Source organism: Harpia harpyja, chromosome 13, assembly GCF_026419915.1.
Source record: "Harpia harpyja isolate bHarHar1 chromosome 13, bHarHar1 primary haplotype, whole genome shotgun sequence".
Classification (NCBI taxonomy): domain Eukaryota; kingdom Metazoa; phylum Chordata; class Aves; order Accipitriformes; family Accipitridae; genus Harpia; species Harpia harpyja.
In genome coordinates, this window is record NC_068952.1 from 30,852,945 (window position 1) to 30,868,533 (window position 15,589).

Here is a 15,589-nt window from a genome sequence, read left to right on the forward strand (position 1 = left end):
TTGAAAACTGTTGCAGGCAGAATGTGCATGTTTGCTTTCAAGGCAGCTGTGATAATAGCAGCCTAAACAGTTGCTCTTTCTGGGTCGTCTTTACAAAAACGATTTACCATATCCACTAAAGAGGTGATTTGGCTCAGTGATGTTGCTTCTGTACCAGGACAACCTGGTAATATCCTAGACTGCTTGCAGGCTTTGGATCCAACGCCTCCTGGTGCACCTTCTGCAGACTGTTGCATAAACCTGGATCTGGAGGCCGAGCGGCAGCGCTGTGAGCCCTGGCCTCCTGCAGTCCCCCATGAAGAAGAGTCTCCCCGTTTGTGTAGCTGCCTGGTGACCTTGCCTGAGCAGCAGTAAAATCCACAGCTAGCATATGCTGCAACACAGGTGTGCCAAGATGCGCTTCTCGATGGCATACGGCTTTTCATGATACCGCGTATATGTGATGACTTCTTGATTAAAGTTTCCTGCTAACAGCGTAGTGCTTTGACTCAAACATGTAGAAAAGGTCCTAGCCTTAAGCTCCTGTTCTTGAAGTCAAGCTTGCCCTGTAGCCTTCATGACACTATTAGTGGAGTATCTGAGAGCGGGCAGCTAGGCCAAACAGGATGTTGCAAGGCTAGAAATGGTAAATGCCACTTGCTTGTGCCATCCTTCTTCTTTGGCATTACTTTGGGAACTGGATTTCTTTTAGAAAGGGATGAAAAGTCAGTCTTCTTGCAATACTGCTGACATCTTCTGTTTTCTTCCTCCATTATGAGACAAAGCAAGAGGCTAAGTGGCAGCCCGGCACCTCCTGGGGGCTGTGTTCCCACCACACGGAGAAGGCCCAGGCTCCCAACGGCCGGGTCCCCTCTGTGCTTCCCAGACTGCATCAGTCATCTTATACAGAGTGCAAAACCTCTCCGCCTAGAAGAAAAAGTACTCAGAGAAATGTCTGTTACTTAAAGCATGCTTTGATCCCTACAGTGGTCTTTTTTTCCTGCAGAAAGAGGGCAATCTGGCCCAACCTTTAGAATGCACAATTTTATGGGACAGGAAAATCTACTTGAGTTTTAAGTGACAGCACTGGTTTTCTCTAAAATCCCACCCTGCAGTTTAATCTTCCCTGAAACAAAATTGTTAGATTTATTTTTTAAGAATCTGGCATCTGTATTAGCAATCAAGCTTACAAATTGTGCCTTGTGGTTGAACTCGGTAGACCCACAGCTTTGTGTAATTGAGACTGCAGCATGATAAAGAGTTCTGTTATGGCTTCACGTATTGATCCATCCAATTTAATTTCCTCATGGGACCTGGACCACGCTAGGGATGATGGATTGTGTTGAAGGCCAGATAAGCCTATTTTAACAAAACATCTCAAGGGCTTCTGGAACAGAGGCAATTATCAATACTGATGCATGTTTCCTTTCATCAAAAGGTAAGGGCTCATTAATAGGTGCACAGCAGCTGCTGTTTGCAACACATGACTTTTTTTAATTGACTTGGAGATACTGTTTCCTCAGCCTTATGAGTTAGCTGTTTCCAGAAAGAAAAGAAATTGGGTTCCAGGTTTTGATTTTAATGGTGGTGTGAGATCAGTATCTCCTGCACTGCTATATTCACTATTTTGGTAATTGAAGCCTAGATTGTATTTTAGAGTGATAGTCCCATCCCACTGCTTATGCCCATGTCTAAACTGCCCGCGCCCACAAATCCTGGTGTTTTACAACTTTTGAACTTTGTGTCAGGTTAGTGACGACATCTGCTATTTTTAATGTCAGTATTTCTGGTTAAATAGTCTCCTGCTGTAACTTTGGCAATCAGCTTTTTTGCTCAGCATTGGAAATTTCAAAGATGTTTTTAAACAGTGTTTATTTTAGGCTCTCAGTTATGAGAAGGAAGCTCATTGTTGCTTCCGACTGTTTTACCTTTCCTACACAAAAATCCTAACATTTCATTTATAAGCTATTTGATGTAGGTGTGTTGTGGGTGTTAAATTCATACTGCTATTTAATGTTGCAGATTGGATGTATGGAAAGAAAATATGATCAAGGCAAACCGCTATGTTAAACTTGATTTTAAACACAGTTTTCAGATAAGCAGCTAGAAGTTTAGCGCCTTACAGAATTGTTTTCATTAGCTAGCAGGAGTTGCTTTTGTTTTGTTTATTCATCAGAAAACAATTTAAACCATTTAACACCTGCTCTAGTGTTTTCTGATTTCTTTTCCATTTCACATACATTATCTCATTAATTAGCACAGTTCTGCTCATTAATGCATGGATTGAAAGTCAGCAGCAACACGTTCCAAGGAAAATTGGAAAATACCATTCTTTCTAAGCATAGATGAATGTGGATAGGTGATACCTAGAAAAAAATTGGAAAGGTAACTGGGTTGCAACAAATATAATTGTACAACTAACAAAATTCTGTAATTTGCTCAAAATCCTATGTCACATGTTTGGTGCTTCATGAAAAGTGGTACCTTACCTGATTTTTCTTCTTTTCTTGATGTCTGAACTTCTAGAATCATTTGTACAAGTGAGAAATACAGTTTTCATAATAAAAAAGAAATATTTAGCACTGCTAACTGTTGCTTAAAATTGCCAGTCAAGTGTTTCTTAGGAGGTCAGAAATAGGAAGTTAGATGAAAAAAAATGTATTTTAGTTCTCCAGGTATCCTGGAATTCTTTTGTAGTTGTGACTCATATCCAACCATTACTGGAACTCAAGGTACTGAATATCCCATGAATGTTTAATGGCAGATGGCTGTTACCGTTACTGCCCTCCAGGCTGCTGTTTACTGTCGCTTCTCTTCCCCAGTTACTGTCATAACTAAAATGTGAAGATGAGTGGGTTACTTTAAACTACCTTCAGCAATGATTAATTCAGATTAATTACCTAACCTTACAAACACTGGAGCACTGAAAGAACAATAATGATGTGAGAAATCCCCTAAACTCACCTAATATTAAGTATACTCTGGATTTAGTCCTGCAAACATACTGATGGGGCCAATTCAGACATTCCTGCTGATGGGATGGAGCCAATGTGCTCTTACCCAACAAGTAGCTCCTTTGATTTCAGTGGCCTATAATCCTTATTAAAATCGTGCAGTTCAAAGTGGTAGGTTGAATGTCACAGATTAGCAGGATTAAGAGCAGTTTCAGCATACTTTAGGCCTTTGCTTACTTCCTCACTCCTTAATTCTCCACCTGTGTTCCTCTTGTTGGGGTCTGCTCTGTGCGACAGCCCACAGTAGGCTACCTGCTTGAACCATTGCACAGGGCAAAGGATCAGAGGCTGCTTTTCAGGAAGGGGTTGTAACTGGGTTCATACTTTAAAGGTCATTATTATAATATGTAGCAGGTTTGAGTTATAGAATAGACCTTTAAAAATAAATTATTTTGCGGAACATACAGTGCTGGAAGAAAATAGCAATTATTTGGTTCTAAAATGGAAGAAAATTAAGTAAACAGTATAATAGAATCATAGAATCATTTAGGTCGGAAAAGACCTTCAAGATCATCGAGTCCAACCATCAGCCTGCTTTTCTGGAATCTATGATAATTAAGGTCTTAAATAGTGGGACAGTAACACTGTTTATCATTGATTTTAAACCTTAATGGTATGTTTAATCACATCCCTCACCAGTTTTGGAAGCTGAGGCCCTGAAATGTGAAGTAGTTTCTTTTTTCAATAATGTAAATTATGTTATTTTAAACAGTGCTATTTATTATTTTATCCTTAAATCTCTAGGTGCTGAAGTGTTGTATATGAACATGTCAGCATATAATGAAGGTCGGCTTCAGTCATCTTTCTGGATTGTTGATAAACAGCACGTGTACATTGGAAGTGCCAGCCTAGACTGGAGATCACTGGGACAGGTAATTTAATTGAAAAAGTAATCCTATACCCTTTGAGGGTATAATGAGGAAAAAAAATAATGTTTTGAGGCCAGCAAGTGGAGATGGATAGCTTTCTTCTTCTGATAGTTTGCTGGCAAAAGTGCCAGCATCAAAAACTGTGCTGTCATGGTTTTGATGACTCTTCTGTGTTGGCAAAAAGTATATTACTATAAATTTTACTTCTTTTCATTGGAATAGCTTTCCTCAACAGTTATTCTTTGGGTTAAATTTTAAAAATTTGATTGCCTTTATTGATTTCTGTGATGATTTTGTTGTTTGAAGATTGTAAGTTGTAGTTTACTTATTAAAAAAAAAAGTGAGCAAACCTGTTGGAAAACAGAGTGCTATGGAAACTCCGTGGTAATGTCATAAGCATGACCTAGTCCCTCTCATCTGCCATCTAAATAAGGAAAAGCAAAATTTGGAAAAGACTTCCAAATGGATAGTAGTTATTATCCTGAAATACCCACTATCTTTGGGGCGGGAGAGATTCATGGGTACAGAAAGTCAAATAACATAATGTTTTTGAAGGCTGTACGTATTAGAGAGAATTACGTGTTTTGATTCCTCATGAACATGAGAGTTGAGAGGCTAAGGCCTCTGCCAACAACCAGTATTGAGGACTCTCCACAGTCTATGATGGTTTTTAAGAAGTAATTCATCAGTAATGAAGCTTCTTGTAGGTATCTGTAGCTTTTTTCTTTCGGCAACAGTCTCAGGATTATTAACGGATGTCATGTTCACTTTTGTTTCATACCACTGACTGTGTGAGGCTGCTGTTGGTCATACTTACGGAGTGGAACCTGTGCTTTTAGATCTTGGTAACTGAAATGCACAATAGGGGTGAAAAAGAAGCAGTCCTGGGTAGTTATCAGGTGCAGTAAAAAAGCTTCATATTCTAAATATGAGCAGAATCTCAGAAACACATGAATAATTTTGAATATAGGTTCTAATGATTTTGTAAAGAAGGTGGCATGTGTTGGTTGTGTTGAAGTTTCAAGGTTTCTTTCAAGCAAAGAAACTGAAAGTCTGAATAAAAACAAAGCAACCATTTTAGTAAAGAAAGAGTGAATAAATACATTTTTGCTGTTCCTATGTGTATTCATTTATTTAAAAGGAAACTTTGAATGTTTACAAAGGAATATGGAAAACTGGTAGAAAAGAGGATGTTGCTAGCAAACCAGAGAAAGTCTTGGCCAAGAGGATGTTGTATTTTTAGTCAATGTAAGAACATACAGTTTGAGCTTTTGGGCAGTTTACGAATTAAATGTTTATACCTTGTCTGTGCCTCATGAGCTAAACTGCTTACATGTCATAACAAAATAGCTCTTCACAGAACTATTGAGCTTATAAATAGTTTAGCTTTGAAGCCTCTTCTAATTGGGGTTTGAGTACTGGTGAAAATAATAAATGCAGAGGAAAGAAGCACATCTACCATACAAATTATTCTATTATTATATTTAATGTTTCTGTTTGTGATCTTCATCACAGATGCTACAATTCCTTACAGATTTGGTCTTCTCATACTGAAGTAAATCTTAGCTCTTGTAACCTACCTATGTTAAACTTTGATGCCAGTTCTTTGTGTGCCAGTATTTCAAATGTGATTCCTCACTGTTAATTTTATCATTGTCTTTTCTGCATGCATTTGGACTTTTTTTCATCTTATTGTCATATAACAGTATATTTTTATATGTAGTGACAAAAAGAAGCTCAGAAGAATATTTGTACAGAGCAAAAAGAAATCTTTCTGAATTGCAGTTAAAGACAATCTGCTTTCAATTAGTTGAGAAATGTACGCTGGGGTTTCAGAAGAGCCGAAGGAAATTAGATTCCTGGCTCCTGTTGACATCAGATATGAGTATCCAGTTCCCTCACCCCAGAGTTACAGGTTAATAAATCAGGGCAACTGTCAAAGAGATCTGATATGCAGTCCTGAAATAATAATCTGTCTTGAACTTTTCTTTGCACATAAGAGGCAAAATATGCACAGAACTCTTATCATTTTATTCTGAGTGTTTTCCTCAAGGACAATGCTTTGCACACACATGGGACCTAATCTTAAAACGCACGGTGAGCCAAACCCTCACTGGGGAAACACATCTCCGACAGGTTCTCATTATCAGAGTCCCAGTGTAGCTGCAAATGAGGGATCAGGTCCCCCTTCCCCTTCCCCTAAATGAGTAAGGACTGAATTTAACTGGGAAATAGGAGAGCAGCTAGTGCCAGGCCTGTCCAGACCCATGCCCTTGCACTTGCACTGCCTGCAGTAGCAGGGTAGGGCTTCCGCAGTTTTGCAGCGGGAGGCAGGGAGCTTGCTGCAGATGCCACTGCGTGTTTCCTGTTACATCCTGGTTTACCTGCAGGGAAAGGACTGTGAAAGGGCAGACTGGGCTGTTGATTAGTCACATATGGTCTTGTCCTGGTTTCAGCTGGGATAGAGTTAACTGTCTTCCTAGTAGCTGGTACAGTGCTATGTTTTGAGTTCAGTATGCGAAGAATGTTGATAACACTGATGTCTTCAGTTGTTGCTCAGTAGTGTTTAATCTAAAGTCAAGGATTTTTCAGCTTCTCATGCCCAGCCAGCGAGAAAGCTGGAGGGGCACAAGAAGTTGGCACAGGACACAGCCAGGGCACCTGACCCAAACTGGCCAACGGGGTATTCCATACCATGGGACGTCACATCTAGTATAGGACTGGGGGGAGTGGGGGCGGGGAATCACCACTCGGGGACTGGCTGGGTGTCGGTCAGCGGGTGTTGAGCAATTGCACTGCACATCATTTGTACATTCCAATCCTTTCATTATTACTGTTGTCATTTTATTAGTGTTATCGTTATCATTATTAGTTTCTTCTTTTCTGTTCTATTAAACTGTTCTTCTCTCAACCCACGGGTTTTGCTTCTTTTCCCCATTTTCTCCCCCATCCCACTGGGTGGGGGGAGAGTGAGTGAGCGGCTGCGTGGTGCTTAGTTGCTGGCTGGGGTTAAACAACGACAGGTCTCTTTAAAAGCTCATGCAACTTTTAGAGTAACAGAACGTGTGGTTATTGAATCAGCAAACCACTTTGGCCAGTATTACTAGATCTTGACAGCAAATCACAGAATAAAGTAGGTCTATGCTATTCTAGAAACATATGGTACTTTGGCCTATCAAGCACAGCAGTTGTCTTCTCACTTAAACAAAACATCCAGTATGAGTCAGTCACCTTGTAGCTAACAAAGTCTTGTTATTCAGCAGCACAGTTCCAGTGTAAATTATGTAAGTGCGTCTAGTTACGCATCTAATAATATCTAAAATGCAATGAAAAGCTTAAGATTTTAACTGTGCATCACTGTCATATCTTTTCACATGCCTTCCCCTGTCTTTTCTACGTGCACGTTTATTGCTTCCTCTGTACTGAACCTTTGCATACGTTCAGGCCGGTACACTGCATAATTCATACAGGAGTACCTACCTGCTTCACTGGTGTGGCAGTTGCACTAGAGATGCAGCAGGTCTCTACACTATTTCACCCTGGGCTATAGTCCCAGAGCCTTCCTACCTCTTGCTTGCTAGGAGCCTAAAGATGTAGAAACACTTCTGTGACATAGCAGTACAGAGCATTTAACATACAGCAGCTCAGCATACTAGAGAATATTTATGCAAGGTTACTGTGGTAGATATAACTGGATTTTATTGCTATTATGTCCCTTTGCAGGGGGATAAAAAAAAAAAAAAGTGTGTTAGCATAAATCTTCTCTTGGAAACCTGAGTCTAAAGCTGAAACAGTAATTCAACTTTTAACAGCTCCTTAGAAAACAATATCAGGACTTATGTGTCCAAAGGTGTCAGCTTTGTTTTTACAATCTTTGTGGAGAATTCTTCTCTACTTTTATAAGCTGGACACTAGAAATCAATCTCATATGAGTTTTGTTGCCATTTTCTTGACTTGCCAACACTGACAAGAAGCAATACAAGTATTTCCTTTAAAAGTAAATTTTCTGCATCAACGAGAGATTTTTGTATGCTGCATATACTACTTAGGGAATAACCTTTAAAGTTGCATATATCCTTGTGCCTTCGCTGTCAAAGTTTTAATACTTGCCAGAGTCTCAGCTTTGAAATTACGGGCAAGGCTGACAGCACTTCATTACTTTTCAAGGAAAACTGTGTTTCAGTTAGGTTGCAAGTTTGCCAAAACTCTAATAGTTTTGGCTGAAATCATCTATGCCAGCTATCTGCTTCAGTCTGAAATCAAACCCCACAGGCAAATGAAAAATACTGTTTAGACTCCGTAAAACACTCTGTAAAAAATTAGATGTTTTTTCATTCATAGTGAAATATTTTGATCTTTTGGTCTAGATTTTGTGTCAGGGATGCATCTTTTTCTGTTGTTATCAATATATGGCAAATGTTGCCCAATTACATAACCTATTGAAAATTCTGGGTTATGAACAGCCAGAGTTTTTACCACTTTCTTAGACAGGTACTGCTTTCTTAGATATAGTAAGCTGTGTACAATTTTATCAGTGAAATAATCTTTCTACTGATCTAGTTTCTTTCTGGTAAATTTTTATAAACTGATAAAATGGTGCCAAAACTGTATAAACAAGTCTTATAGGTTTACCAGCTTGATGAAAGACATCTGGAGAGATGGTCTCTTGTTCTTTGTAGTGCCATTCTGCCTTCAAAATGTGATTTTGGGGGGGTACTAGAAAAGGAAAACTATGAAGATAAGATTTTAAATCACATTTTAAACTTTTTATTTCATATAGAAGATGTATGTGATCAGCTGTATAACTTCCATCTTCTACTTCACTGACATGCTTTCGGTAATGGGTGCAATTGATAAAGTATGTTCCCAGGCTCTCACCTACTAAGAAGTTAGTCTTGTAACCATTGAACAAGCCAAGCAACATCTTTGGGCCATAGCTGTGCAACCTACTTCAGTACATACTTAAGATAATGACATGTTGAAGTCTATTTTTATTCAGCAAAATACATGCATCTACGTTAAAATGTTTGGCTGAAAAAGGATTCGCTCAAACAGGCCTAAAATTAGGTACATATACTGATTAATTTTTGCCTGTGTTTTGAACTAATAACAATCGAGGTGGCCATGGTGTATTCTAGTTTCTAGTTCCTTGACCAGGTAGCTTATTAATGTCCTTAAATAAAATAAATCAGTTATATAAAACTGTTGTAATTCATAACATTAATGCAGAGCCAGAGCTAACAAAAAGTGTCATATATTTCTTTTGTTCCATGACTCCCTCCAATAGTTCCAGCAAAGCCTGAAAATGCATTTAGCTCCTTAATTCTGTTAAGAAGCGTGAGGTTTGTAGTACAGACAGAACCTTTAATCAGCTCAAGAAACAATTCTGGAGCTCTTCATACTAACATTTTTGGAAAAGTTTTATTCAGACATGAATAATTGAATTCAGTGGGCAAACGACTGTAATGGATTAGTTGAACCACTTCAGAAAAATACATTTATGTGCAACAAATAATCAGCCCTTGGGAAATTCTATTACTGAAAATTATTGAAACAACTAAAACTAATCTGATTGTCTTCACTGGAAGTGGAATCAGGCTAATATTAAATACTCTTGTAGGCAAAAAAAATAGCTTAAATAATGAATACTAACAGGTAGCAGGTAGTTGGGCGTATATGTGGGGGTTAGTGTCCAAATTTGAACATTCAAGGTCTCAAGCAGGAGACTGCTGCTTCCTCCCTGTAATTGGTCGAGCCTGACTGTAAACACCTGGACTAAATGAAAGTGGCATGTCTGGAGTCCTCCAGTTACTGAAGAGACATGAGACAGAACCACCAGTTAGGAGGCTGCTCCCGCCTTGTGCTTATGCACGGAAACTGTTTAGACTGAGGGAATAGTGAGTCTTGGCGTGCCAGAAAATAAGGGGTGCCGCAAAGAAGTGGTCTTGGAAAAAGGAAGGGGACCCGAACAGAAGGTGAAGTTCCTGGCTGGAGGAAAGATCCTGGAAGTGGAGGAGATCCTGGAGATCAGGGAACTGTGAGGAGATGGAAGCCAGGGAATGCACCAAGGACACTGGCTGGTGATGCCCGAGACAGGTAACGGTGAGCAGCCACGCAGCAGGGACGGACCCGACTTTCTGCCCGAGCATCCTGGGCCAGCAGCCACCTCCTTGCAGGGGTGGAAGGTATGGATGGAACGTGTGAAAGATAATCAAGTAGTTGCAAAAGCTCTCATCTTGTTCGTTCTTAAACAATCCCAATATCCGGATCCACTATGGGTAGTCATTTACTCTATCTTGCCTGTGACATCTTAAAAGAATTATCTCAAAAAGTCCTACTTAAATTTTGGCTCAGCTGATGTCAAGGAAAAGTTCCTAAGCAGACCCATGATTTTCTCTCTTAGCTGTGTAAAAACTGCTAGCAGAGGATTTTTCTTTTTAAGATGCCTCTCAAGTCCATATATTTTCTGGATTGTTCATTCTTCTGATTTTTTTTTTAAATTCAGACCACCTTAAGCTGAATGGCTGTAAGATGTTATTTTTTAAGGACAAAAACCCAACCACGTGAACTTGCTCTCATTTTCCCATTTATTTTACGTGTCTGTTGGATTCTTTGTGTGATCTGTTTCACCAATACAAAGTAAGACTTCAGAAAGGCATTTGATTTCTCTTCTTAAAAATCCATCAGTTGGAGGACTGGAAAAATAATACCTGATATCTTCACCTATGTATTTATTTATGAAGACATACTAATTTTTAGTAAATTAGGCTTGGTCTTATAAGTAGAATTTTTTGACCTTGCTTCATTCATGAAATAAATTTGGGCAGTCTTTTGAATAGTAGAAGTTTATCTAATCATCTGTGTTGCAAAGGATCAATGATTTGTTCTTGCTGACTCTCAGTAGTGCCTCGGAGCACTTTCTAAAGTGTCCCATGTGACAGCTGGCTATCTGACAGGACTACTAAACAACGTTTCCTTTCCTGGCAGTTTCCTCTCCATCCTCCTCTTACTCTCCTGTTGTAAGTTACAAGTTAAAAACTGCTGATTGTATCTACATAATTTAAGGTAATTAGAAAATTAGATAAACTGTCCCAACACTGTTTATCAGGTTGGAAACAGCAACCTGTTTTATCTGAGGAGTTAGGTTTTTAACTGATGCACTAAGATGTTAAATAAATGTGCAAGAGTGCCAAAATACTGTAGAAGGTGAGACGTGTGACAGTGCATGAATGAGAAACTCTCTGTGGACTACTTTTTCATTATGATTATTATTATGTAAAACATACTTGTCTCTTTAGGATTGACTCCTACAGTACATGAAAGTTGTAGCAATTATGAATTATCAATTACATTTGAAGAATAAGAAATAAGTTGCCCAATTCATTTACTCTCTTAATAATTCAGTTGAATCAACAGTCAAATTAGCTATGTGAGATGTTAAGAGAGCTATGAGGATTATTCAAAAAAGGTTTATTAAGCATCTGTAGATACAGTAGATAAAGTTATGCTTTTTATGATAAATATGAATAATCTAGTGCTTACTTACAGTGAAATTATATTGGATTCTGAATTTTCTGAAATTAACGGGGGAAAAAAAACCCCAACCAAAAAACCCAGTTGGTCAAAAGATATACTTATTGCATGTGTCAATTTTAAGTAAAAACTGATGAGCCAGTATTTTATTTGTTTTAGTATGAGTTAGTTTTTTGGACTTAGCTACAGGAAGGCTTGCAGCAGGATGGCTCCAGGAGCGCTTGGAATGCTGCTGTGAGTCTTGCCTGTTACCACCAGACAGGACAGAACTGGATTGAGAGATACTGGGGGTTTCAATTTAGTTGCTCAGGCTCTCCTCCTTACAGCATAGAAAAAAGATGACAAAAGCAGCAGTTAGAATTCTTCTCTACCACCTTCTCCTCCTCTTGGTCTCCTGTGACAAAAAGACTGATAAAACCTAACCTGTTTTTCCTCCTATTCTGAGATAACAAGAGTTGGGAGATGAATGTGGTATCTCAGGTATTGAGAGCTGCATCTAAAAGGGCAGTTTGGGGGAAATTGGGGATTATGGGAATATTGGAGGAGCAACCCTTTGATTGCTTGTGGGGAGTAAAAGCAATTGGAAGGAATCCATGTGGTTCTTTACTCAAAAGTCTCACCCCAATTATATTGAGGAGATGCATGTGGAGGAGTCACAGCTCGAAGGCCGCACTTGGAGAGTGACAAAACTCATCCTGGGATTATTCCTTCTTCTCTTGGTCTCCATATCTGGGGACACAGATCCAAATAAAAACTTTCCCAAAATTCAGGAAGCCCTGGAATGCTGCCAGGAGCAAATGCAACCCATGCTTCTTTTTATGTATCTCTCTCAGGGAAAGGGGAATGATAATTTCCTCAAAGTATACCCTTGAACACTGTAGTTTCTATTTATTTGTGTGATCAAAATTGTCTTCCCATAAAACCAATATGTAATAAATACAGGACTTCTATATAGCTCAAACTACATCATGATGATCTCATTTGTTTCCAGTTTCCCCAAAATCTTGTTATAGCAGAGCCACTTCTTCAAACTGATCACTGAGACAGGATCGGCACATTTGCAAATTCTGTTAATGACAGTTGCATCCTGTCGTTACAGAACTGCATAGAGCAAAAAGCACACTATAATCAGTCATTTTTTTGAACTTTTATCTAAATGAGTCTCTTGAAGTTATTTAATGGCACGTCTGGTCCTTTTGAGATAAGATACTTTGACAGTTAGTGGAATTACATCTTTTCGCTCAAGCAAAAGTTGTATTGAGAGTTTCCATTTGATATAATGTTGTTCTAATATGAACTACAGTTATGTCCCTAATGTGCACTTTAGACCATTGCCAATCCTTGCCAGCTGCTTCTAATAATTTGCTTAATTTTCTTACTGTCCCAGTGGTGTTCATTATCATATTGCCATGAGTAAACTGAGCAGTCTCAAGTGTCCTATAACATGAAACAAGGCTCTTTCAACTTCCTCATCTGCCAAGGTTCAATCAAGCTCAGAAGGTTAACTGTTAGACCGAAAATACACACAACATAATACCAGTATATTCTATCTGAATTCATATTTCTGTCTTAAATAATATCTCACATACAACAGAAAACATCTGCTTCTAAAAAGCTGTGATATATTGTTAGCCATGTGATCCAATCGTTAAAAAAACTCATGCTGCTAATCTGATTTATTTCAATGGGATTACTTCCAGAACTAGCTAATATTATAAAAATAATATGAAAGTGCAACCCAGATCTTCAAGCATAGGCAAATGAGTCAAGATGTGAAGAAAACAGGTCTAAGTAGATATTACAGAGCCGTATTGACAATTAAATACCTTTTTTTGTGTTTTTATTTCTTGCTGCGCAGAAAGCTAGTTGTATTGTTAAAACTCTGCTGTGATGCTATTACAGCTTGTCCTTCAAAAGTCAGGCTGAAAATATATTTATTATTTTCACTAAGAGCTTTTGGCTAGGGTCTCCATCTTTGACCAAATCTAGAGCAGTTTGATGATTGTTACCTATCTCCAAAACAGCAGGTGTAAAGTTCGTATTTTTGGAAGTCTGATGTTTTGTTTTATTCTTTAACAGAGACAGGCACATCCAGTAAATCAGGACAGTCAGTATTGTCCATTAGGCTTACTCTGCTTGAAATTTATTATCTGACCATCTAGTATTTACAAATGAATCTCAGTGAAGCAAATGGGCTGTTTGTCTCTTGCTAGCATTGCTGTGCACTGCTAACAGAGGGTTGGTTAACGCCAGATTGGAACAGGGGTAATGTGGCTGCTCCGCTTGTGTTCTGCATGTACTTCTGTTACTGCCTCTTGGTTCCTCCTTACTCCTGTGGGCTTCTGGTTTTGTGATCTCATGATTGAAAAGAGCATGGGGCTGTATATTCACCTTGCACTTGGAGCCAAAAAGACTTCTCATGCCTCCCCAGCTTGGCTAGTTTCTCTAGATGCAGAGCCAATTTCCAGCTCCGAGGTGCTAGGAAGCTATTCCTGTTTATCATACTTCTCCCACTGTTGTGCTCTGTTCTCACATGCATCATCTGCATTGTGTGTTTGTATTTAGAGTAAGAGAGGGAAAAATACAGCTTGCTGCATATTTTTATTTGATTTCTGTTGTCTGTAGGAATGTGCTCATTACTCTGACCTCTGAAATTACAGATCTATTTTCTTCTCATCATTTTTTTTTTCAGTTGCTGTGAAAGTTCTGTAGAACAGGTTTACCTACCACTGGAGTAATCAGTAATAAATTGTAAATCAATAAATGATAAACCTGCAGAGCAAAATGATGGAATATCTTGTTTGAACAGATAAACTCACTTCTTTCCAAAGTAGCATGGGATATTCAGGGAGTTGGATCTCCACAATCCAAAGGAAAGGAGAAAGTTCTTTCTCCAGTAAAACTAACCTCTCAATCCTTTGCCTGCTTTTTAATACTTGCTATGCCATCACTACATCTTAAATAATTAAGAGTCATAGAAGACGTTGCAAAGAGAGTGTAGTGTGTCTGGTTCTGGTTTATGAGTGGTCCCTCAGATACCTGACAAATATCAGTGCATTCAGATTATCAGACTCGAGAGTTTTGGGTGGGTTCTGGAAGTGTTTAGGGAACTGGAGGCACGCAGGAATTTGGTGGCAGAACACACACTGTACACCACTGCACAGAGGATAGAAAATCATCCATACAAGTGTGTGCAAAACCAGAGACAGCTTTAAAGACCCCTACTGCTATCTTGAAGCAAACAGGCAGGCACTGTGGTGAATAGGCAGCACTGGTGAGATGTGCTTGCATGAGTCCATGGCCTAGAGATAAGACTCAGTAGCCTAACAGTTAAGTTATTGAAATTTGTAAAAACTGTTTGAGACGATCTCCCAGAAACTGCATCACAAATAGTGTACCAGGCAGCTGTCTTGCCTTCAAAAAAAAAAAATTAAAAAAAAAAGGCATTGGTCACAGTGATGAGAATGGTTTCCAGGCACACCTCTGTAAGGCCTGTCTGCAGTGATCAGTAAAGCAGAAGGACTTGATTTGGATTTATAGATCCTCCAACCAATCGCACTTTTAAGTCCTGTAGTTTCATTTGTGTCGTGTTCATTAAGAAACCCTGAAATAGTAAGACATGCTGAGACAGCAATGTGTATTAATGCAGGGGCTGCACTAGAATGGTTTTATGGTTTCTTCACCGGACCTGGCTTGCAGACAGCCTGCACAAAGTGGAGGCAGCAGAACTTGACCTGTTTGCACCCATCTGTCCTGCCCACTGCCGTTCTCAAGTCCAAGCCAGATTGCATGGACGGGGCAAAAGTGTTTGTGCTGCACTTCTGTGCCAGAGCCTACTGCCGAGTTCAGCAGCTAAGGGATAGGCGTGCCTGTAGAGTCAGAGCTCTTAAGACCAGTGTGGCCTTTTGCAATCATAGAATCATTTAGGTTGAAAAAGACTCTTAAGATCATGAGTCCAACTGTTAATCATTTTGTTTGTCCTAGACAACAATACAGGCCATATAGTCTGATCCAGGGGTTCCAGCATCTGGCTCAGCAGCTGGTGGTAGAGTCTTAAATAATCAGTAAACTTACATGGATGTAAGAAAGGCAGTAAATCCACCACTTCCACAAAAATGTGATTTATGTTGTGCTGAAAGAGAACTTGTTCATTAAAACCCAGCTGAATCTCTGAGGGGGAGCTAATGCACCACA

The 15,589-nt window shown here is 39.1% G+C and overlaps 1 protein-coding gene across 4 annotated transcripts in view; it reads left to right on the forward strand.

Annotated features, from left to right (window-relative positions):
* PLD5 (phospholipase D family member 5) overlaps positions 1–15,589 on the forward strand; it is a 203,845-nt gene that overhangs the window by 157,836 nt on the left and 30,420 nt on the right. For all 4 annotated transcript variants that reach the window (XM_052806205.1, XM_052806206.1, XM_052806207.1 and 1 more), the window contains one exon: positions 3,738–3,865. In XM_052806205.1, the coding sequence (XP_052662165.1) occupies positions 3,738–3,865 (128 nt within the window). The remainder of the gene's footprint in view (positions 1–3,737; positions 3,866–15,589) is intronic.